The sequence below is a fragment of the Lontra canadensis genome, unplaced genomic scaffold (assembly GCF_010015895.1).
Source record: "Lontra canadensis isolate GAN:19392208 unplaced genomic scaffold, GSC_riverotter_1.0 scaffold154, whole genome shotgun sequence".
In the NCBI taxonomy this organism is placed as follows: Eukaryota; Metazoa; Chordata; class Mammalia; order Carnivora; family Mustelidae; genus Lontra; species Lontra canadensis.
Window position 1 is genome coordinate 1,458,879 of NW_022631148.1, and position 24,211 is coordinate 1,483,089.

Here is a 24,211-nt window from a genome sequence, read left to right on the forward strand (position 1 = left end):
GCAAGGAGCCCGATGTGGGACTCGATTCTAGGACGCTGGGATCATGACCCGAGCTGAAGGTAGTTGCTTAACCGACTGAGCCACACAGGAGTCCCTGGACCGCACTTTTAATAGCAAGATTTTAGAGGCTCTGTAATTATGCTGGTCATGAGGGCTCTTCATCAGACATTTCTAGCTCTGCTTTCTGGGCACGTGGTAGGATTCTACTTCCTCCTGTCCCCCCCACCTCCCCTCCCCCCACCGTAGCTGGGTGGGGCTGGATGACTAGTTCTGGCTAATGAGACTGAAAGGTGAGTGTCACTCCTAGGGACACAGATGTCCCTTCAGGACTCTCCAGAACTCTCTTCCCTCTGTCGCAGCAGTGGGCAATGTTTTAGATGGTGTCTGCTCCAGCAGATGACTCCTTGGGTAAGGATGACGTGGAGTCCAGCCCTCAGGCAACCTGTGAGGACCTGTGGTGAGAACAAGACATAGGTGTTTGTTGTTTTCATTCATTGACATTTAGGAAGGTGTTTATTACTGCCGCATAACTGCACCTATCCTGACTGATAACATGAATCTAATCCCCATTTTACAAAAGAAGAAACTACGTCCAAGAGGAATGACTTGTCTGTACTCTGACACCTGGTTAATGAAGTCTTAGGTCTCTGACCTGACTCCCAGTCTCTTTCCTCTTTCCATACTTCTAATGCCTCTACCACTTGGGTCTCCCAGACTCTGTGCCAGGCACTTCTACCATGTCATTTCATTTCATCCACACAACAATGATTTAAGGTCAGTGAATTATCATCCTGTTCTTTGTGTGAGCAAATGGAGGCCAGGGGTATAGCAAGTATAGGATTTGAACCTATGACCATCTGATCCAAAGGACATATTCTTCCCATTACACTGCCCTGCTTCAGATATGCCAAAAAAGGTATTTTAATAATGGTAAACACTTTACCCAGGCAGTGTTATCAATGTTTTAACTATTTTCATATTTTTAACAATCCAATGAGGCCAATATTGTCATCAAGAACATCCTCATTTATAGATAAGGATACCAAGGCACAGAGAACTTAATTTGTCCAGGGTCACACAGCTAATAAACAGCAGGATGATGATTTGAATCCAGGCAGCTGACTCCAGAGTCCCTCCTCATGCACTACACTTTATTTCTGTGAGCAAAGTTCATGCATATATCTATCTAATATGATATATATGTACACATGTTTATCATTCATATACATACTATACCTATATTGTCATACATGATTTTTATTTGCTTATTTAGATTGCAGAGTATTTTCTTCCCTACTAGCAAGATGGCTACACAACTGTTCCAAGTTGATTTCTTTTTAAAAAAAAGTTCTATTTATTTGAGGGAGAGAGAGGGAGAGTGCACAAGTGGGGGGAGGGGCGGAGGGAGAGGGAGAGAGAGAATCCTTAAGCAGACTCTCCGCTGAGCATGGAGCCCGATGCAGGGGCTCAATCCCAGGACTCTGAGGTCATGACCTGAGCCGAAATTAAGAGCCAGCCGTTTATCCACCTGAACCACCCAGGCACCCCCCAAGTTGATTTCTTGTCCTAACTGCAGGGACCTGGGCATTCTATACATCTAGCGCAATGTGATTAATAATTTTTTTCAACCTGGAAAAAAAAAGGACATTCCTTTTCGGTCCTGAAAAAGAATTAATTTATTTTTAACAAGCCCGGAAGGCCCCAGCTGCCAGGAAGGCCCGGGATTCTGGGCCTCCTGCTCACTCTTATCTTCTTGCCTTTATACCTCTCAACCCTTTCTTTGTTTGAGGGGATGTTCCTGCTTCAGGCTTGACTGGCTCCTGCCCCCTGCCTGCCACTTCTGGTATTCACACAGGAGTCATTGTCAAGCCCTGGACAAAAGCTCCTTGTCCCCTAGGCTCCCAGTCTCCTTGGCACACACTCCTTGTGTTTCCAGGTACCTAAGGCTCTAGGTCCCGGGTCTGCCCTGCCAGAATGTAAAGGTGCTGGGCTCAGTGGGACCTTGACTCAGGACCTAACAAGCTGGGAGAACAGAAGCCAGTGGGCTGATCCCTTTGGGTACCTAAACTTGGGGAAAAGATGGGGGGACTCAGGAGAAATGGCTCTGTTTCTGCATTCCCAGACCCTGAGGACCTACCATAGGCTTTCTTTCCTGCCCTGAAAATCTGTCACATGCAACTGTTTCTTTGTAAGTCAAACTTTGTTTCCTATCTCAACACCACCCACACACACACACACACACACACACACACACACACACACACGAGAAAAGAATTAGGAAAATGCTTAATGTTGTAAGTGCTTGAAGTCAGAAACAAGGAAGGCATTTGCTAAGGCACTTATTGGCTTGGTGCATGTGCAGGTGATTAGGGCACTGTTTAGGGAGGAACTGAGGTCTGGTGGACAAAGGTGGAGTTCTAACCACAGCCCAGTTATTAGTCCACAGGAAACATCCTGTTACTATTATAAAGATGAAGTGCTACTTTTTTTTTTTTTTTAAGAACTTTCTAAAAGTCTTCCTTTCCATTCTGATTCAGTTCAAGTCTGTGAGACAGGAAGGTCTCAGGGCAGCCATGCCTGCAACATTAGCTAATCAGACTCCCAAGAAACATTCCATTCTGCTTAGGAGGGCTTTGGAGAATGGTTTGCTCATGGTGGCTTTTAAAATAAACCGAGGGTTGCCAGCTGAATGGGCTCCCTGAGAGCTAGTGACCTGGTTCCAGGCTGGTGGCCAGAAGGCTTGCCTCCTGGTGGGATGGTGGCTCTGCCTGTTCCCCATCCTCTGTGGATAAAATAGGAAGTCCTGTAGCCTCTGTCCCTTCCCATTTAAAACTGGGGAAACTGAGGCCCAGGAAAGTAATAACAAAAGTTAGTAGTAACAACCAACACCTAGAGCACTTTATATTAGCTTATCTGTAAGCGTCAAGGGGTGGGGCATGGTGGCCTAGTGGCAAGTAAGATTTGGTTTCAGATCCTGGCTTTGCCACTTTGAAGCTGTATGACCTTGTGTAAGTAGCTAAACCTCTCTGAGACTCCATTTCCTGGTTTGTAAAACACTGATAATGGTACCTCTTCTGCAGGGTTATTATAAGGAGTAGAAAAAATGGATGTAACCTAGAGCAGTGCCTGGAACCTAGGGGGTAACTGATCAGAGGTCTTTCTTTTTATTAGGGGCACAATGCAGGCCAGCCATATGATAAATTGTGTTTTCCAGCCCTGCTTGACAGCAAGAATGGCCCAAGGAACTGGTTGAAAACAGATTCCAGGGCCTCATCCCCTGCAGTCTCTGGAGAGGCATGGGAATCTAGAGTGTAACAAGCCACAAGGTGATTCCTATCAGATGGTTTTGGAACACGTCCAGGAACCCTCTACTTCAACCTCTTGGCTGCGGTCTTTTGTTCTCTATGCACCTGGCCCCATATTAGTAAAGCTTTAGCTTTTGCTTGAAGGTAGACATGATTAAAAGGTCAACTATCATTATACATTCTCAAAGAATGTGTCTTGAACTTTGCACAGTAGATTTATGCCTGAAAAGCTGTTTGCAAATGGAATTTGGGGTGTGTATGTGTGTGTGTGTGTGTGTGTGTGAGGGAGGGAGGGAGAGAACACGCATATCTCTAATACCTTAGTTTACTGAATCATTCGATTCAACTAAATGCGTATTATTTGAGTGACCATTATATGCTGGGGAGACAATGATAAAGAAGATGGAGGCTCCATCTTCAAGGGGCTTACTTAGGGTCCACGGAGGAAGATGGTCACATAAACAGGCCCTTACAACACTGGTTACATAGGGTTAGCACAGGGAGCTTGGAGAGCATGGAAGGGGAAGTGTGCCCAACCTGGGGCTGGGGCATCTGGGAAGTTCTAGGGGAAGTGACGGCTGAAGGCGAGGCCTGTACACTGGAATCTAGTCTCAAATCCCTTTGCAAAGTGAATGATCCTTCCTTAATTTATCCACGTGGAAAAATGAACTTTCCCATCACGGTCACCTGGATACATTTGTACAACGGCGCAGCGGCACAGATTCTGAGTTCCTGCTAAGGACAAGGCACAGAGTTAAGCATCGTAGGGCACCGAGGGTGACAACGGCCCACTCCTGCCGTCGGGGAGTTTATGCCACACCTCCTCAGGACCGATTTCATTTCTCATAGAGTCATTCATCCAGTGTGATCTGTTTGTGACTGAACAGGTAGTTTATTATTTAGGTCTTAACTCCCTTTGCTGAAAAGACTTTATTCTCTTTCTTCACCATGTAGTAGGGAAATCCAGTTCCGACCCACACTTAAACTTGGGCATACATTTTACCCAAGAGAAAAATCAAAGTGCACACTGAGTTCAGGGTACTGTTTGCAGATCCAAGCCATGAAGCCGGGGAGGCCTGGATGGCTCTGTAGGGTCTGTAGGGTCTGTACCTGTGGCAGCTCGCAGACCTGGCAGTGCCCGTGCTAAGTCAAGCGTTCTTTCCCTCTGGGCCTCAAGGACACTAGTGCCTTTCAAACCACCTGTCTCAGCCCCAAGAAGGGAAAGAGGCAAGGGAGGAACAGAATTTCTTGTGAATTATAATTACATCATGTTTGAACAGAAGATGGCAAGGTATTTAAGCCAGCAGGTGAAGTCCCCACACTGACTGAGCTTGTCTGGGTGTATGGTCTGGTAGGAGCTGCTTAGACCTTTTGAGTGAACCTGTGTTCCCATCTTGCAGATGGGGAACCTGAGGCACCAGAGGTGTCTGGAAGCGGTGTTGGACACCTGGTGGTTTCCACCCTGCTAAACTCATCTTTTAAAATCTCCCCTGGATACTACCCACTACCTCCCCACCCCTGCTTTTCAAAAGAACAAGCCCAAAGCATCTGCCTCCTGTTTTTTGCCAAGTTGCTACCACTTCCTGAGACCCTGCCCCCCTCTATCTGCCCGGTGAAATTCAACCCATCCTTCAAAGTCCAGCTCAGGTGTCACCTCTCCTCCTGGTTGGAATTCATCTCTCCCTCCCCAGCACTCCTTGGCTTGGCCCTTTCTCTCATTACTTCTCCTAGGGCAACCGGCTTCGCCTCCCAGATCCTCAGTTTTCTCTTTTGTGCACTGGCATAGTAGTAACACCTACAGTCGTCTTGAACCCCTTGTAGCTCGCGGTCTTCTTCGATGATGCGATGAAAGCTGCGGGAAGAGCGAATGCTTACTGAGGCCCATTATGTGTCATGCCCGGGGTTTAAGACTTTTCTGCCGTTATTTCATGTAATTGTCAGTCGGGTCTCCCTAAACGGGTACTATATTAATTCCGCAGATAAGTGGAGAGGTCCAGAGAGGTGAAATGCCGCTTCCGAGGTCACAGAGCTAGTTACTAGCAGAGCTTGGTTTGCCATACGCCAGAGCCGGGGTCCCAATCACCCGACCGGGTCCCGTGCCCGCTCTCTGCCTTTCAGCCGGGGAGGATGGGGGCGGGGAGAACACAGCACACAGCACGTCTCCTACAATTTAGGGGTTCATTCACCCCCATGCCCACCCACCCGGCAGGTCTAGCAGGCCTTCGCTGGATCGTTGTCTAAACGCAGGCCTGGCTGTGCCCTCGGCAGGGATCCCGGTCAACAGCTGGTGACCGAAACCCCGGGCCACGGAGCGGAGCCGAGGCTGGGACGCCTGTACCGCGGGGTACCGGCTAGCGCGGCGCGAGAGCCACGGAGCGGGTCTCGGGTCCCGAGCCCCAGGAATGTGGGAGGGCTGCGCGGAGAGGGCGGGCACGGCGGGGGCGCTTCCTCTGCCCGCCGGAGGGGAGCCGCCAGGGCGCGCGCGGGGCGCGCCACCGCCCCCTCCCCGCCACCCGCCCGCCCGGCCGGTTGGGTGGGGGCGGGGGCTGTAGCGGGAGGGCGCCGAGGGGCCGCGGTGCTCTGCAGCCGCCTGGCCGGCCCGGCGGGAGGAAGCGATGAATATTCAGAGGGGGAGGGGAAGGGAGGGGGCTGAGCGCTCGCCGCGGCTCCCTGCAGCCGGAGCCGCATGACGCGCGGAGGAGGCAGCAGGAGCCGCCGAAGCGGCAGGAGCCGGGATCAGGGCGCCGCGCGCGGGGGGTGGGCGCCGCTTGCTCCGCCCCGCGAAGCCCCTGCGCGCCCAGGGACGCGTCCCTCCCGCGGCAGCCGCGCAAGGCTCCGCCGTGTGGCCGCCGCCGCCGCCGCTGCCATGTCCCCGGGGAAGCCCGGGGCGGGCGGAGCGGGGACTAGGCGGACGGGCTGGGGGAGGAGGAGGAGGAGGCGGCGGCTGGAGGCGGCGACAAGGACGCCCGGGGTCGGGCGCACGGCGGGGCCCGACTCGCGCGTCCCGGGCACGTTCCAGGGCGCGCGGGGCATGAAGCAGGCGGCGCGGGAGGCGCGGCCGCCTCCGCGCTCGCCGGGGCTGCGCTGGGCGCTGCCGCCGCTGCTGCTGCTGTTGCGCCTGGGCCAGGTGAGCGGCCGGGTGGGCCCGGGAGCGGGGGTGGGGGTGGCGGGCACGAAGGGTGCACGAAGGGGCGGGACTGGCATCCCCTGCACCTGCCCCGGTGTGCCCTGTCGGTGCGGTTCGCGGGAGGTGGCGAGGGGCCCGAGGGCTCCGAGCCCCCCTCTTGGAGGGGGGCTCGCAGGAACCCAGCCGGCCTCGCGCGCCGGCGACCGAGCCCATGCCCCGGCTGCCCAGTCCAGCGCGGCGGGATCCGGGGTCCCGGGGTGCCCGTGGCCTCCCAGTGGAAGCCCCCGCGCTGGCTCCAGGCCGTCTCTGGCCCGGCCCTTCCCGGAGCTGGTCACATCTGGCCGGCGCGGGCCCCGCTAGCCCGCCCGCGGCGGCCGGAGGGGGCGTGTTTGCAAAGGGCTCTCGTCGCGGAGCGGGGCCGGCCTGGCCGAGCGCGGCCGACCTCCGACCCGGCCTGCAGGGGCCCGAGGGGCCGGGCCGACCGGCAGCGGCGGCGGCCGGGGGAGCCGGGGCAGGGCCGGGCGCTGGCCCTCCGGGCCGAGGGGACCGCTTCTGGGGGGAAGTCCCCAGCCCGGTGAAAGGTGGCCCCTCGCAAGCTTTCGTCAAGGCGACGGTCCCCTTCCCGGAGAAGCTCCTTGCTTCCCTGGGCGTTTGTTTCGTGCTTTGTGGGCGCAGGCTCTCCCCGCACCGCCCTGTTTTCTAGCTTCGCTTTTCAGATACTGCTGTGCCTGGCATTTTGGCGACCGACCTTTCTGAAAGCGCCGTTTCCCCTTCGTAGTATTCCTATTGGGGCTGAGGCTGGGCAGCTGGGAGTCGTTCCCATGTCACAGATAGGGAACTTGAGAGGGAGAAGTGAAAGAGCAGAATCACCCAGCCCTGGTCGCGGGAGCTGAGCAAGCGGGTTCGTCTTCACAGCCTTCTAGGAGCCTGCTAGGGTGCTGCACCCGCGGTCGAAAGTGGCCTGGTGATACCCCTGTTGTGCATTTTGTTAATGAAAATCTCCCTTGTTTTATACAAACAACAGCTCTAAGGAGATAATGTTGGAAGCCTGGGAAATGAGTTATTGGCTAAGGATGGAACCTGGTTTCAGGGAAAACTTTTCAAGCACGGATAGAGGATTGTCTGAGAGCAGAAACACCATCCTTGGGGCCGCAAAGAAGCCTAGCCAGCAGGATAAGGGAACTGGGGCCTGGGGGCTGTAGGAACTCTTCACACCCAAAGAATTGCTCTGGGTGCACACCTCCCCTCCCAGTTTTCTTCAGCAGACCTTGGAAGGCAGTGTGACCTCCTCCTGCAGAAAACACTCAATTAGCTCTAGGGCCCGGCTTCAGTTTCCCACACCTTCTTTAACAGCGTTTGTAGGGTGGGCTAACACCACCTGCCCCCAAGAATTGTTTGAGGAGCGTCCACTGGCTAATGTCTGAAAGAGCTCTGTAAACATTAAAAGGTGTCCAGATGGGGTTACTGTAAGACAGTGTGTATGGACTGCCTTCTCCCTGTCCCTGTAAGGAAATTCACATAGAGCAGTCTATGAGATTAAAAAGAAAATTGCCTCATAATTGAAGATCTCTTGGACCAAAGTTTATACTAAAGAAATATTTGTTCTTCATTTATTTTTAGCTTAATTTGACACACATATATTTTTTTATTATATTATGTTTTTACTTTGTCCATGGTGGTTGCTAGCTATGCTTTGAATCAGTGAAAAAATGTCTGGGGTAAATTGATTACTTGCCCAATCCTTCCTTGTATTTCAGTAGCAAATTGCTGCTCTCTGCTTGTCCCCTATTCAGATATTTCCTTCCTCTCTAATGTGTTCTGTGGAAACTCAAGGCAACTCTTTATTTCTCATTTTGGGATACATTATAAAATAGGAAATCTAAAAGGCCCTCTGAAAAAGTGTTTTCAAAATCCACAGTTGACAGTTCATTTTGAGAGCGGCTACTTCAGGGAATTTTCGAGCTGGACCAGACTTTCAAGATAGCCCAAACCCTTTAATTTTTAGGTGAAAATATTGAGGCCTAGAGAACACGGCGATCAGGCTGAGGTCACTTGGCAAGACAGTGGAGGAGCTGGGACTGGAACTTGTGTTGCCTGCCTCTGCCTAGTCTTTTCATGATACTTTCTCTCTTTTTTTTTCCTTCTTCTGCCATGTTTTACTTTGTTGTAACTTTTTTTTTAAGATTTTATTATTATTATTTTTTAAGATTTTATTTATTTATTTGACAGACAGAGATCACAAGGAGGCAGAGAGGCAGGCAGAGAGAGAGGAAGGGAAGGAGGCTCCTCACTGAGCAGAGAGCCTGATTCGGGGCTCGATCCCAGGACTCTGGGATCATGACCCGAGCAGAAGGCAGAGGCTTTAACCCACTGAGCCACCCAGGCACCTCTATTTATTTTTTTGACAGAGATAACAAGTAGGCAGAGAAGCAAGCAGAGAGGAGGAGAAGCAGGCTCCCCACTGAGCAGAGAGCCTGATGTGGGGCTCCATCCCAGGACCCTGAGTGGAAGGCAGAGGCTTAACCTGTGAGCCACCCAGGTGCCCCTTTGCTGTTACTTTTCACTATAGGTGTAGCCCTACCTCACTGGGTAAGCCCTATACTGTAGGTATAAATTGAATTTTTCAAAAGGAAACATGTTTGAGATTGGAAGTCATACTTGAGATTTCTGAAGTTTGTGCATTTAGGAGATGTGGATGAAGATATCAGGCTGCCTCCGTAACATTTGATTGGTTTTCTGAAGCTTGGATGGTGTGTGTATGTGTGTGTGTGTGTTAAGTGGAATCAACTGTAGCAGGTCAAAAAAATGGACAAGGCATGGAAAAGACACAGCTCTGTGAGGGAATTAATAGGGATGGGTTTGGAGGCTGAAGAGAGGAGATGCTGGAAGTTCCAGTGCTTAGTAGGGGCGGAAAAGCCATTTTTGACCCTGGCATCTCATTCCCCTTCTTCAAGACAGGAAGGACTGTCAGAGATGATTCCAACATGAGGACAGTGCTAGTTGAAGTGTCCGACCCCACCCATTCTCGTAGCATTTTTGCACACTAATTTTGGTTTATGTGTATGCTTTAGGCAATGTGACCGAACGGTCCTGTCCCCCGGCACCCTCCCCTCCTTTTCTTGGGAAATAGTCCTGACAGATCTTTAAGAAATAGCGTGATAGCTGGCTGCTTTAAAAGGGGGGGGGGGGGGGGGGAGAAAGGAAGAAAAAAAGGAAGAAAGAAAGAAAGAAGCTGGTGACCGATAGCTGTTTTGTTGGTCTTATAGTGTTTTGGATTTGTTTTTTCTTTGCTTTCTTGTTTCCTGGTGAATAATAAGTGTTTGCGTCTGTGATCTATAATAGCCAATTCTTAAGCCTGTTTACCTACCTGCTTCATCCAGACTACAAAAAATATGTTGACTCCTTTTAAAGTTGCTGTTAAAATCTCATATGGGTGACTTTAAATACTTTGTTTTGCTTCAGAACAACAATGGAAAAGCCAAATGATTATGTTTTGTTTGCAGACAGTTTAAGAAAACAGAGCAGGCTGGTTTATGGTTAGACTGTGACTTTGAGCTGATTTCAAGTTGAGCCCCACCATGAAGACAACCACGGATCCCCAAACTTTCCTGAGCAGGGAGAATCCTGGCTCCTGAGTGAACAATTTTGGTCAGCAAAGAGGTTATTTAGCTCCCAAAAGTAATTTTTTGCTTGGGGTTGAGGCCGAGGTAGAGTTGCTGGATGACTTGTAGGCCTGGGTTTAGCCCACACATGGCCCGCAATTACTTCTTAGTCCATTCACTTCTTGGCCAAGGGAATTATTTTGAGTGCAGAGTAAGAGGCAATTTCTGTATATTTCCTCTTTAACCTCACGCTGCTGGTAATATTATAATTAATAGGTAACGTTATACGTGGCAGATAACTGTGGTCAGGGTTTGAATGCATTATCTCATTTGACCATTTCAGAAATACTAAAAGGTAGGTGCTGTTCATGTTCCCATTTTATCTGAGAGAAAACTGGGCTTCTGTGCTTACCCACGATTTGTAACTAGGATTCAGTAGAGCCAGGCGTAATGCCTTCACTCCCCCCATTTACTGTCCTGTGCTGTACAAAGTCATGTATTTTAAAGAAGGTCTTCAGTGTGCAAGTGAGATAGAGGACAGACTTGTGGTGAAGAACGGGCTTGTGGGTTCTGAACCCTGATGGGGCAGGGAGTCCTTTTGGCTTTTCTGCATCTTGTACTCTATAGGGTCTGCTCTGTTTGTGATACGGACAACCCAGGTACCTCCTTCCTGCTCGTCTTGCTTTGAGAGCCTGAGTCTTAGTGGAGCCAGGGTCTGGAGTGGAAAGACCTGGGTTCGGGTCCTCGCTCTGCCACTTAGTTGCTGCATAAACTTGGGCAAGTCCCTTAATCTCGGTGACTCCTCATTTCCTTATCTGGAAAATGGGACTAACACTTCCTGCTTCCCTGGGCAGCTGAAGAGGAGCAAATATGATAGAAGAAGAACTGCCATATGAAATCTAAGGCACGATTCTAAGGTTGTGGCTACGGCTGTTGTTTGGGGAGAAGTGGGGCTTCACAACATTAGTTCATATAACAAATCCTTATCAGGCACTTCTCACAGAGTGACACCTGTGGGCATGCACGGTAAACTTAGCTCAGTCACAAAACCTTTTTTTTTTTTTTTAAATGTTAAGAATTATTTATTTTAGGGGGTATTAATAAAAAAAATAGTAAGTTGCATAACATGTCCATGATTTTATAGGTAGAGTGAGGCTAAATGTAGTATCTTGGCATATAAATTGTTTATGTTTAATAAAAAGCTGATCTGAAGAATAATACTGGGTACCTATTTATGAAATGATGATATGGTTATGGCAAACGTGTAAAGGTGAAAAATTGCTTAAGTTTAGGAAGTACTGGGCACACAGCAGGCAGCCTGCATTCGTGATTTACAGGCCTTGGGAGTGAGAGGTTACTCTGATCACCCCCAGCCAGCCACTCACAATTGTGATACAGGCTGTGTGTGTGTGATGTCCTCGTTGTCCTCCACCTCCCGCACCCCTGACAGGGATAAGTGGGGGCAGGGGGTCTCTAAGTCGAGATCCCTGGAAACGGCAGGTATCTCAGGAGAGAGAAGTCCACTGTAGTTTGTCACTGCCTCGTATGGCTTTCCTGGTGACCCTGCAGAGGATGGGAGCTGTAGGAAATTTGTTATTACTTCCTTATTAGTGATAGCTGTAGTCATCCCATTGTCTCAGAATTTTCATGACATGTAAATGCCTGGGTGGAGGGGCTGGTGGGACTGAAACGGTGGATTAGGGGGCCTTTTGAAAGCGAAGTAGTGTCAGCTCCCACAGAAGGTCTAATTTTAAACATGCAAATAATTTTCAGTTCCACTTTTCCTTCTTCCTGTTAGAGGAAAGCTGTACCCTGTTGCCATTTCTGAGTCTTGAGCAGACAATGTCGTCATTATGCTCCAAACTATCTCCTTCTCCAGGGCAGGAATGGGTGGTGGTTTTTTGGGTGCCTGCGCCGGGCCCCAGCCCAGTGTTATTTCATGGCTTCTGGGTAAATAAGTGAGTGAATATTAAAACTTAGCACAAGTCTGGAGTCCATAACACAGTGGTTCTTAATCTTTCCGGGGGGTGAGGTGGGGGTATGAGACCCTTACAGAGTATGTAAAAGGGAAGTATCTTCTCCCTAAAAGGAATGCACATATTTACAACTTTGTATCCAATTTCAAGGGTTTCATAGACTTTTTGAAACAGCCTAGGATTCTCAGGTTAAAAACCCTCCAATCTAAAGCTGTATAGCGTTAGAAAAATATCAGTTTTCTTCAGAGGTAATCACTGTGGGTATCCTTGGTTTCCTTCCAGGAGGAAAAATGTTTCTTTGTAATGATACATGTATCTGCATTAATCTTTTAAAAAAATTACATTGAAAATGTTATGTCTGTATTATAGTCTACTTAGCCTTTTAATTTACTTTGTTATTTTAGAGATTATTTAATACCTTTACTGACAGCTTTAACTCATTCTTTTAAATGACTGCTTGGGATTCTGATGTGTGAAGTTACCATGATTTATTTGACCATGCCCTTATCAGGGGACACTTTAACTGTTTTTAGTGCCCCTTCCCCAAGCCTTTTACAAATCATGCTTCAGAGAATGTCTTTCGTGCCTATTTCTTGTCATTTCACAAGGATATCCATAGAATAAATTTCTAATTTTAGGATTGTTGCATTAGAGGGTACATGCATTTAAAGTTTGATAGCTGTTGTTAAATTGTTTCCTCCAGAAACATTGTCCCAGTTTGCCTGCACCCACCCACAGGTTTGAGAACTGAGGATTATTAAATTTTATTTTTTTAACCTTTTAAAGTTTTCTTTTCTTTCTTTTTCTTTTTTTTTTTTTTTAAGTAATCTCTGCACCCAACGTGGGGCTTGAACTCACAACCCTGAGATCAAGAGTTGCATGCTTTACTGCCTGAGCCAGCTGGGCGCCCTGAGGATTGTTAAATTTTTAAATGTGTGCCAGTCTGAGAGGTGAAAAATTGTATCTTGCTACTTTTATTTATATCTTTGAATTAGTTGAATATTTTTTCCTATGTTTTGGACATCTGCATTCCTTCCTTCCTTCTTTTCTTTCTAGCTAACTCCCTGTTCATTAAAAAAAAGAAAAAAGATTGCCATTTTGTTATTGATTTGTACAGGGTCTTTGGAAATTAAAGAAGTTAGTCCTATGGGTCTCGTTTGTGTTGGAAATATGTGTATTTTCCAACTATTTTAGATGTGGCTCTTGTTCTTCAGGGACTCAGAAATAAATAAGATCCCTGGATGGTGAAGAGACTATAGAGCTTGGAACCGGATTGCTTGGTTGGAACCCTGCCTCTCCCATCTAAGTAGCTGTGATCTTGGGCAGGTGCCTGAACCTTTCTGATCCTTGGTGTTCACATTTCTAAAATGCTAGTAATACTAATAGTACTTCTCACACAGGGTAGTTGGATAAGTTGAGATTGCATTATGTCAAAGTTCCTTGTAAATGGGTACAGAAATAGAACAATATTTAACAGAATATTCCATTTACTCAGGAGTTAGATTTTCAAGTTAGGGCACACACCCATAATTATGACTTGTCGAAATTGTGCCACAGAATCTTTTAAATTGGATTTAAGAGATTAAGTCCACAATAGAAGATTTACACACACACATATGCATATATATGTATTCAAATGTATAATGTGGAGCCATGTACGCTTCCCTGATAGCATAATTTAAACTATGTATCTCAGGATACCTGGCTGGCTCAGTCAGTTAAGTGTCTGACTCTTTGTTTCGGCTCAGGTCATGACCTCAGGGTTGTGAGATCAAAACCTGCATCAGGCTCCACACTCAGCGGGAGTCTGCTTGAGATTTTCTCTCTCTCCCTTGCCCTCTGTCCCTCCACTGCTCTGTCTCTCTCTCAAATAAAGAAATAAATCTTAAAAAAGAAACAAATTACATTTCTCTTTTGACAGTGAATATAATTAATCTAGGTTAAATGACCACAAGGTATGACTGAAGAGTGGCCAGGGTGGTCCTAGCCACTGAGAAGCATAGGACTACTGACCGTGGTCTTTAAAAAACAGGGTTCTGCTTGCATTAACTTGAGCATTTCTCTTTGTTTTGTGACCTGGCCAGCTCTGGCGGTGGCTGCCTCCCTGCTCTGCGTACCTTTCCTGCAGGGCCAAGAGGAGTTATTTAATAACACCAATCAAAAGTAAAGATATAATCCTTGGTTCTAATTGTAGGAGGTGGGAGAGCAGGGGAGTCTGTCCTGACTGTACCACTGGTTTCTATAGCTGCAAGGCGGTCCTGCAGCTCCTGCTCCTGGCCCAAGGGCCGCCTTCTTCTCATGTCCTTGTGTCATAGGTGCTCTTCCTTACCCACTGGAAGCGGACCTTGCTGGCAGTCCTGTTCCTGAGCCCGGAGACAGAGAGCTGCAGGGAGCTCGGTGTGGGTAGAGTTTAGCATACCAGCTTGGGAGTCGGACAGACCTGACTCCTCCAAGAACTCTTATGCTCAGAGCTGTACTTGTTCTCATCTGGAAAATGGGGACAACAAAAATACGGATTAAATGGATCCACATAACACGTTCTTAGCTTGAAATAAACCCTCAAAAGATGTTGGCTGTTGTTTTATCATCTTATTTTGCTGGGGGTACTGGTATAAATTAGCTCTTAGAAAGATTTAAAAAATTACGTTTACCTTATAGGTTACAAAGCTCTTCAGCATATATGAGCTTACAGCATTCCTGTGAGTCATTCCCACTATTTATTTATTTATTTAAAAAGATTTTATAGTCTGCCTTCTGCTCAGATCATGAGCCCAGAGTCCTGGGATCGAGTCCCACATCATGCTCCTTGCTCAGCAGGGAGCCTGCTTCTCCCTCTACCTACTTCTCCCTCTGCCTGCCACTCCCTCTGCTTGTGCTCTCTTTCTCTCTCTGTGTCAAATAAATATTTATTTGGCACAGAGAGCGAGATTGACAGAGAGAGAGAGAGAGAGAGAGCGAGAGCGAGCACGAGTAGGGTGAGCAGCAGCAAGTAGTGGGCAAAGCAGGCTCTCCAATGTGGGGCTTGATCCCAGGACCTTGGGATCATGACCTGAGCTGAAGGCAGACCCTTAACTGAGCCACCCAGGTGCCCCTGTCCTTCCCACTTAAGGTGTGGCTCAGTCTGTCTCTAAGTGACTTGTCCAATTCAGGTGTCATCTGTCTTTTGCACGTAGTGTAGCCTAGTTGTAAAGCTTAATTAAATTTAGAATCAGTGTACAAGAGGCACATACTTTTAGGTTGAACCATATGAAATATTATTTTTGGTCCTTTGACTATTGGCCCTCAAACATGGTTCCACCTAATATGATCCAGAACATGGGCGAAGTTTGGAAAACCAAAACCTAGATCTATCTGCTGGAAAGCAGTCTGTTTAAAACCATGGGCCGTAAAACCAATTTAGTAAGTTATGAGCAGCATTAAAGAATGATGGACTAGAGAGTTTCAGGGTTTACTGCATGTAGAAAAGGTAAGTGTTGTGTCATAAAATTTGTTTTCGTTACATATACTCTGTGCGTATGTGTGCTGAAGTGCGTAGAGTATGAATTTCTTACTGTGGCTTTCAGCATTGTCCCAGAAACTGGAAGCTGCTAGGATAGGCCTTAGAGTGGCAGAAGATGTGGGAGGGGGTGGGGGTGGCTTTTGTTTCCAGAGACTGTGGGAAACCAGTATAAAGTCCCCAGTTATGCACTGTAAATGCCCCCAAATGTAGCTGAACAGGGTCTCGCAGTGGCTGGTGCAAGAGGGACCAGCTTTCAGGGTGGTCCCTAGGAAGGGAGTGGGTCCACTGGAAACCGAGGGGGCCTACTCTTAAGTAACTGCCCTTCTGGAAACTGCAGGGGGACCGCCTCTGAAGAACATCTCTGTAGCACAAGCTATTGGCTATGCTTTGTGTTCTTTGGTTAATGGGTTAGGTAGAAAGCAAACCTTTCCTGCCTACTGTGTCATGTACTCTGAGAACTTAGGAGCAGATCTTGGGGGGTCCGAAGTTCTGAGGGACCATCAGCCATCTGGTGATTAGTGGGGACTCACACTTGGCCTTGCCTGGCCTCACAGCCCAGAATTTTAACCTCCAGGTTGTGCTGCCCTCACTGTACCCATGCTGATCTGCACAGGACCTCATGCTGATGCTCTGGGGGCCCTTAGACCCCACTTGGCTGGAGGGTCCTCATCCAGAGGGGGTTGATTTAATTCCCAGGTGAGTCAGTTTAGGTTGTCATTTTTTTATATTAAAAAAAATTGGAAACGTAGATAAATAAAAGAAGAAAGCAAAATTATCTGTAATCTCCACTCCCCTAAACTATTTTGAATGGTAATTTTTTCTTTATGTTTTTATTTTTCTCCTCCCTCCCTCCCTCCCTTCCTTCCTTCCTCCTTCCCTCCTCCCTTTATTTCCCTCCCTCCCTTCCTACCCATGCATCCATGCATCCATCCATCCATCCATCCATCCATCCTAAAATAGGATTACCTGCTAGACATGTTTTGTAACTTATATTTGTGTGTGTGTATTACAATGGGGGGGGGAACAAATGCATCCCTAGGGGTACCCCAGAAAGCTACGGCATAAACATGAGGCTTTTTCCTGGAGCGTCACTCTTACTTAGTGGGAAATATTTTCTAATATTCTTTGGAAACAAACAAATATGGACATATTGTAGATTAGATGTGAAATTTGCATCCAGAATCTTTTCAGCAACCATAAAGAAATCTTCAGTTTCTGGGGATGTGAGTTCACTCTCCTGTCTGTTCTTGGGGGCAGTTTGCGAAATAGTGACAATATATTGCGAACATTTTCCTTTGCCAGGAGATGTTTTCTCTTGGTAACTTTTAGTGGTTGCATCCTATACAGAGGTTCCTTATCTCCTTTCTCCTGTGATTAATCATCCAGTTTGTTTTTGACTTTTTTTTTTTTTTTTTGCCGTGATCAACCCTATTCAGATGACTTTGGGATTCAATCTCTGAACACATCTCTGACGGTTATCTTTGGATAAATTGAGATTATAGAAATAACAGTAGCAGGTGCCACAGGCTGAATATTGATTATGAATTATCATCAGCACTTTTTACATATGAACTTGTGTAATCTTATGATGTAGGTACAGGGATGGAAACTGAGGCCCCAAGAGTTATGACCTGGTCCGTGGCCACGTACCTCAGCCAGCTGGTTGTGGGCTTCTTTGGGGGCACAAGAGGGATCCAAACAGGACTGCTTACATGCACGGACAGCTGGGTGTGAGGGCAGTTCTCAAATGTAGGAGGGCCATCTTTTGTGGAATGGGTGCTGCCCAGAGTCATGACGTGGCAGAAGTAAATTACTTCCCATAGCCACAAAAGATAAGATAGTCTTCGCTATGGATTTTGGGTTTTGGAACCATCTGTGATAAAGACTTCCTGAAACTTTGTGGCCTTGGCCCCAGTCAAATAAATGACATAATGGCATCTTGTTGGAGTCTTGGTCTTACTGTTGTGAGTGAATTTGGGTTTCATAGAGCTTGAACTTGGGCACATATGACTGTAAGAAGAGGAGTATGGCCTTTGGTATTAGCAGAAGGATGGGTCCAAATCCACACTCTTCTATATGCCCAGGTGCTTAAGCTACTTGGAACCTGTTGTGTCATCTGGAAAGTGATAACAATTGCCAGGCCATGAGGTATTAGGGTTAAGGGAGGGAAGTGTAAGGCACCGAGTCCAGTTTGTGATGTTTGGCAGCTCCTTATCTTTTCACTTCCAGTTACCCCTCTTCATTAACACAACATCTCCTGACTTTGGGGCTGCAGTTGCCATGTTCCCAAGGTTTGAGGAGACCTTCTCTGAAGGTGTTCAACTTCTGTGAGCCTTGATGCCTGAGAGTATTATCTAAAATGGGCACCAGATCCCACTGCGTGAGGAGAAATTGTAGGGGATGTAAGCATGAGAGCTTTTCCTTAAGACATGTTGGCCTGTGTGAAGATGCTCTTCTATCCTCTGAATCACAACTGTCTCTAGAAGAGAATGATTTCAGTTAAGTTAGAGCAGGAGATCTTGAGAGAAGAGAGAGATCCCATACAACCAACCAAAGCCAGCCTTTCCTGGAGGAGAATAATGGTCCTGGTGGCCATTTCTCCTTGCTGGTGAGACCATCCCCGCTCATTAAATTCTTCCTCCAGGAATTATTTACTGAGCATTAGCTCATCTTTGAACTCTACCACTCTCCAGCCTAGCTCATGTCTCTTCCATTGCTATACACTTGCTACATACAGCTTGGTCTCATCATCAAATGCTCATCTTCTGATTTCATGCCTGATCCTGTTTCTCAGGCTCATCTTATCCTGCAAACCATTCTCTCCCAAAACGATCTCTTTCCTTGTTCTCTGATCCTGCATTCTCATTAGAGTTTAGACTTGATACTGAAATTGTTTTCATAACTCAGACCTGGGCCTCTGTAACATCAATGATAACCTCCAATTTGGCTTCCTTGTACCTGGCTGCTGGGAGTCTGTTCCTATGATAGTGGACATCAGGCAGGATGAAGTCACCTTTGTTGATAGTCTCACTCTGGGCTCATTCATTGGACCGAGCCAGTATAATGCAATGGTTAAAACCCAGGGCTTTAGAGACAGATGCCTGGGTGGGAATTCCTTGTTTTACTTTGACCATGTTAGAACCTCTCCGTGCCTCAATTTTCTTAACTATAAAATAGTGATAATAGGGCACCTGGGTGGCTCAGTGGGTTAAAGCCTTTGCCTTTGGCTCAGGTCATGATCCCAGGGTCCTGGGATAGAGCCCCATATCGGGCTCTCTGCTCAGCGGGGAGCCTGCTTCCTCCTCTCTCTGCCTGCCTCTCTGCCTACTTGTGATCTCTGTCTGTCAAATAAATAAATAAACAAAATCTTTAAAAAAATAAATAAAATAGTGATAATAATAGGACTCAGCTCTCAGGTTGTTATAGGAGGTACATAAAATAAAGTACGTATTACAGAGAATTGTTCAGCACACTTATTAAATAATAAAGAGAGGATAAATGTACTGGGGTGGGACTTAGACCCTCAGCCTCTTTCTGACCGCTGAGTTTGCCACCAGTCTTTTGATTTCTTTTGGAAGATATGTGTGTAGCACTTAGCCTTTGCTCTCCCCTGGAATTTGGCATTTCAGCTTTGCCCTTGAGAGTGTGGTCGGGGTGAGTGAGGCCTTCTTTTCCTTTAAACCAGGGTTTTCAACCACAGCACTATGGATGCTTGGGCCCCATTAATTTGTTGTTTTGGGGATGGTCCTGTGCGTGGTAGGATGGTTAGTGACTTCCCCGCCTGCTAGATGCCGGAAGCACCCCTTCCCCCACCAACACACACTCACACTTGTAATAATGAAAAATGTCTTCAGATAGTGCCAAATGTCCTCTGAGGGGGACCGTGTCCTGGTTGAGAACCATGGCTTTGGGCAGTGCCTGTGTTGAAGCAAAGGTTTAGGTTGCCGGTACCTGGCAGTCTCAGTAGTGGGGGCTTGCTGTCCCTCCATTTCCATGAGATCCTGTTGGTAACTGATCCGCCTTCCCAGTGTGACAGTAGGTATCCACGAACCAGAGTTTTACAGATGGGGCAGACAGCCAGGTTGCTAGGTCTCAGGAGAGGGCTCACCTTTGACTCTCTGCTTGCTCAGGGAGAGTTTTTAGGGATACTGTGGGAGAGGAAGCACTGTGCAAGGAGTCTTGGCACCTGGGGGTTCATTCCTATGCGTCATCACTCCCTGTGTTCTCGGCCTCAGTTTCCTGCCCTACAAAATGGGGATAACTGACATTATTCCCATCCTCCAGGGTGGGGGAGAAGCCAGTGTTAATGCAGTAGGTGTGCAGCTGGGGATGTGAGGTTGAGGGAGAGGCTCAAATGTGCCAAGTTCCACACCCGAGATAGACCCAGTCAAAGGGAGATCCCATTACAAAGAGAGGCACTGCCAATTTCCCCCTCCCAGCAGCTCCCTGGAGCAATTTTCAGCTTTTAGGCCCCAGGGCATAAACCTAGAGATAATTCTGTCCGAGCTGGGGAGGACACACCAGCGGGAATGAGGCAGGAGGAGAAACCTGGGAAACCCACTGAAACTCCCCAGTGATGCCGGCCGGCCAGCGGCAAAGACAATTGGCTTTCGGAAAACTCAGCGAGCATACAGCTTTTCAGGAAAACAGCACTCTGTGAAGCCGCTCCAGCGCTCCCAAGTCCGTGTGGGTCAGACCTGGTCTGGACATCCTGTTGTCTGGGGCTCCATTTTCTTTTACCTGGATCCTAGCCCGTTATTCTGCAATGTCCACCGTACCATCTACACTGTGTATGGGGCCCTCCTTTCACCCTCGTGGTGATCGGTGGTCACGTCTTTTGTAGAGAGGAGGCAACAAAGAGGTGAAAGGACTTGCCCAGAGCCAGGGATGTGGCTGTTCCAGGATTTTCTCTGGCTTTGTGACCAACAGCAACACGATGCTTTCAAAGCCCTGAATTTTCTCATATGCCAAATGGGGACAGTAAACACCTCAGAGGCTGGGGATCTCGATTCCACAAGAAAATGCATGGGGAGGCTCCCAGCATGGCGCCTGGTGCACGCGTGTGCACACACACACACACTGTCCCATTTGGGGCGACTCAGTGATAGCACAGGACATCAGCTCCCATGAGTTTTTCCAGGAATAGCACTGGCTTGCCCTGATCTCATCTACGGTCTGTCTCAGGCTCTGTCCGGTAAATGTTTGGGGGTGCAGCTGTCTGGCTCGGGATGTCACCTGGGGAGGACAGAGAGTATGAGAGTCAGGAATGGAATGTGTGATTTCACAGTCTGGCCTCAAACCAGCTAAGCACATTGCCTGGCAACTTGGTAGGTAATCATTACTGGTAAGAAGATAAAAAGGATCATTGAGAGTGAGAAAGGACTCTGAGACATTAGGCCAGGGAAGACAAATGGGTTCCCGTTTTTGTCCATCTGCAAGTGATTGATAGTGGCTACGTGGGGTCCTGCATAGAAGGGAGAGTCTGACCAGCGGGCTTGGCCTGCTCAGCAGGAGAGGGTGCTGGGATCAACTGGCGATGTCTGCTGTGGCCACAAGAAAGGCAAGGAGCGGTGTACTTGCTTTTTATTTGCTCTCTGGGGCTTAGAACTTGCTCACTGGTGTGTCACCTAGCAAGTCATAAAATCACAAAATCTTTTTTGGAAAAAAAAAATTTTTTTTAAAAGATTTTATTTATGTATTAGAGAGCATGAGCAGCGGCAGAGAGAGAGAGGGAGAGAGGGAGAAGCAGACCCTTCGCTGAGCAGGGAGCCCAGCTCAGGGCTCTATCCCGGGACTTGGGGATCACAACCTGAGCGAAGGCAGACCCTTAACTGAGCCACCCACGTGCCCCTCGGAAAAGATCTTTGACGGGTGTCTGATTCTTGAGTTTCATCTCTGAGAACGTGAGTTTTGCTTGCGTGTCCTCAGTGAGGAGAAACTTGCTCTCCCAAAAGCAGCACGTTGTGTCTTTGGGCGCTCCTCCTGGGTAGTGCTTACACCCCTGAGGGGGAAGAAGGCCTTAGAAGCCCCTCTAAGTGGGTCCTTCTCAACAGGCCCCCATCTGCGGAGCTTCTAGGAAATACTGATCGGTGCCCGCACTCCTGAGTCATGGGATTTGAGCATCTGGGTGGTGGGCACACCATCCCCAGCCTTGCTCATTAGTGTTTTTCTTCAAACTTTTCACATGGTGTTAATGTGCAGCCTGGGCTGAGAACTACTGACCACCCCCCCCCTTTTTTTTTCCCCGAAACAGAGGCCAGAATGGGCACAACTGTCCAGGGTTACAGAGGGTTAGTGGCACGAGGACGGGGAAACCCAGGGAGAAGGACCCTTTATGAAGTGCCAGCCCTATGTGAGGCTCTTTTACTCTCACGCCGAGACTCTTCCCGTCCCACAAACTCTCGTCATGCCACTGCTTGAAACCCCCTGTGGCTTCGTGTCACACTTAGTATCAGCCCAGGCAGGTGGTGGCCTGCGAGGCCCTGAAGCTCAGGTCTGGGCGTGAGCACAGCCCTCCCTCCCCTCCGATGCGTCTCATCCACCCACCCCCTTTTAGCCTCCTCATTTCCCACTCCAGTTGCCGCCATGCTGTGGGCCCGGGAACGTGCCTGCTGTCTCTTTCAGGGGCCCTCACGGCAGCATTCCCCACGTCTTCCTGGCTGCTTCTTAGGCCTTTGCCCAGAGCCCCCTATCCCACTGTCCTGCCTCACATCCTCTGTCCTTATCACCGCCTGAAACTGTTAGTAGTTCCTCATTCTGTTTGCCCACACCCTGGAACCTGAGCGTCGGGAGGTAAGGTCCCTCTCTGTGTGGTGCCCGGCTCCGTCCTTACGCCTGGAGCAGAGCCTGTCACCAAAAGACGTTTGTTGAAGGGGATGAGTGGAAAGAACAGCCCTGACACAAAGCTTGTATTTCCCCCAAGTTACAGTTGACTAGAATTTGGGTTTACTGCCTTCTAGTACTATCTTATTTCCAGTTATGATCTTTTTACCTTTTGTCATGACAGCCCTAGATGTTTGTGTGTGTGTATGTGTGTGTGTGTATTTGGGGAAATCATAGTAATCCTCAGGTGTGGGGTTTAGCTTGCTCTAATGAAAAAAGTACAGATGTACAGATTTTTTAAAAAAGATTTTATTTATTTATTTGACAGAGAGAGAGAGAGATCACAAGTAGGCAGAGGCCGGCAGAGAGCGGGGGAGTGGGGGGAAGCAGGCTCTCTGCTGAGCAGGGAGCCTGATGTGGGGCTCAATCCCAGGACCCTGAGAACATGACCTGTGCCAAAGGTAGAGGCTCAACCCACTGAACCACCCAGGCACCCTATATATATATATTTTTTTTTAAGTAATCTCTATACCCAATGTGGGACTTGAACTTAGGACCCCAAGATCAACAGGTGCATACTCTAAAGACTGGGGCAGCCAGGTGTACCCCCCCAAAAGTACAGATTTTGAAGTTCTGTGGGCTTGAGTTTGAATCCCAGCTGTGTGATCTTGGGAAATTGCTGAACCTCTGTGAGGCCCAGTCATTCTTGTCTGCAAAATGGAATCACAGCGCTAGTGGTTAGCTGCCACCGAATGCTTTCCATGCACCAGGCATCGTGCTAAGTGCTTTCTGTGTTTCCACTGAGTGTGTCCTCAGAACCACTCAAAGACATGGTTCCTTTCTTGGCTTCGTTTTATAGGAGAGAAAAATGAGGACTGGAGAGGCTAAGCACCCAGGCTGAGGTCACACAGCTTATCAACGAAAAAACCAGGTTCAAGCTTTGGCAAGTTGGTTCTAGAATCAGGGTGTTTGGAATTTATGAAATTGTGCTCAAATGACCCCAGAACAGAGATGGTGCCGAGATGCTTTGTAAACATGAGTTGCCCCTCCCCCTGTGGCCTTTTCTCCCACAGTGACATTTAACTTTTCTTATCATTTTGTTCTCAGGTTGGTGACAAAAGTACCCATTTCCTGTCTGCTGGAGGTGCTCACTTCCAGACACAGTTTCTGTTGACAGGCCCTAGTGTGCACACTTTGCAGGCCCCGAGGGGTGTGCATGGTGCGTTGGGCCCGGGACACTCACAGAGTGTGGGTGGACAAGTGCGTTTTCCCACGTAAAACATTTCTGCCTCAAATCCCTATCCAGGGCCTCTCTTGTGTCAAGCATCGTGATCATGATCAATAAAACAATTAAAACAGTAATTCCCAACCCCATTGCCTCAGCTTGTCAACGCTTCATTTTCTATACCAGGTTACGGGGGCCCTTTGCTAGCCTGTGACCCTTTTAATTGGAGATGTAGCTCTGTGACTGGGACAGGCCTGCGCCAGGTGTCACCTTGCTGAGATATTTTCTTCTGGCAGGAGTTGCCCAGTTTGGATAAACAGAAAGTGAATGGGCAACCCTGCATTTCCAGTGGCTGCTTCATTCAGGGGAGCAGGCAGGCCTTGGTAGTGATGTGAGATCAAGCAGTTTCAAAATGCATTTGTTTTTATTTATTTTTGTATTTTTCCTTAATTATATAAGAGTGGCATAACAAGATGAAAAGGAAGTTAGGAGCTTGAGAAAGGGAGAAAAAAAAAGCCATATATTTCTCCCTCATCACAGAACTGTAATTTTAAAGTAGTTACAGCTGTGATTTATGCCAGGTGGCTTGTTATCGAAATTAATTGTGATCACAGAGCAGGGACAGTTTCAGATCTTTAATGCCAAACAGCTAAAC

At 48.0% G+C, this 24,211-nt stretch overlaps 1 protein-coding gene across 3 annotated transcripts; it reads left to right on the plus strand.

Moving 5' to 3' along the window:
- Positions 1-5,955: 5,955 nt before the first annotated feature.
- Positions 5,956-24,211, plus strand: LOC116859330. 3 transcript variants are annotated; one of them, XM_032844544.1, is made up of 3 exons: positions 5,956-6,432; positions 23,191-23,274; positions 23,439-24,211. In XM_032844544.1, exons 1-2 carry the CDS (start codon positions 5,992-5,994, stop codon positions 23,230-23,232), a joined length of 483 nt encoding a protein of 160 aa, XP_032700435.1. In that variant the 5' UTR covers positions 5,956-5,991; the 3' UTR covers positions 23,233-23,274; positions 23,439-24,211. The 3 variants fall into 3 exon arrangements, with proteins under 3 accessions (XP_032700435.1, XP_032700433.1, XP_032700434.1); XM_032844542.1 differs by lacking the exon at positions 23,191-23,274; XM_032844543.1 differs by lacking the exon at positions 23,439-24,211 and having other exon boundaries at positions 23,191-23,336.

What these genes read in the sequence shown, in the direction of transcription:
- LOC116859330 (XM_032844542.1), top strand. Translation starts at nt 5,992, where the DNA reads ATGACGCGCGGAGGAGGCAGCAGGAGCCGCCGAAGCGGCAGGAGCCGG. An exon ending in TGCTGTTGCGCCTGGGCCAG is followed by an intron (nt 6,433 to 23,438) that starts GTGAGCGGCCGG and finishes TTTTGTTCTCAG; the next exon opens with GTTGGTGACAAAAGTACCCA.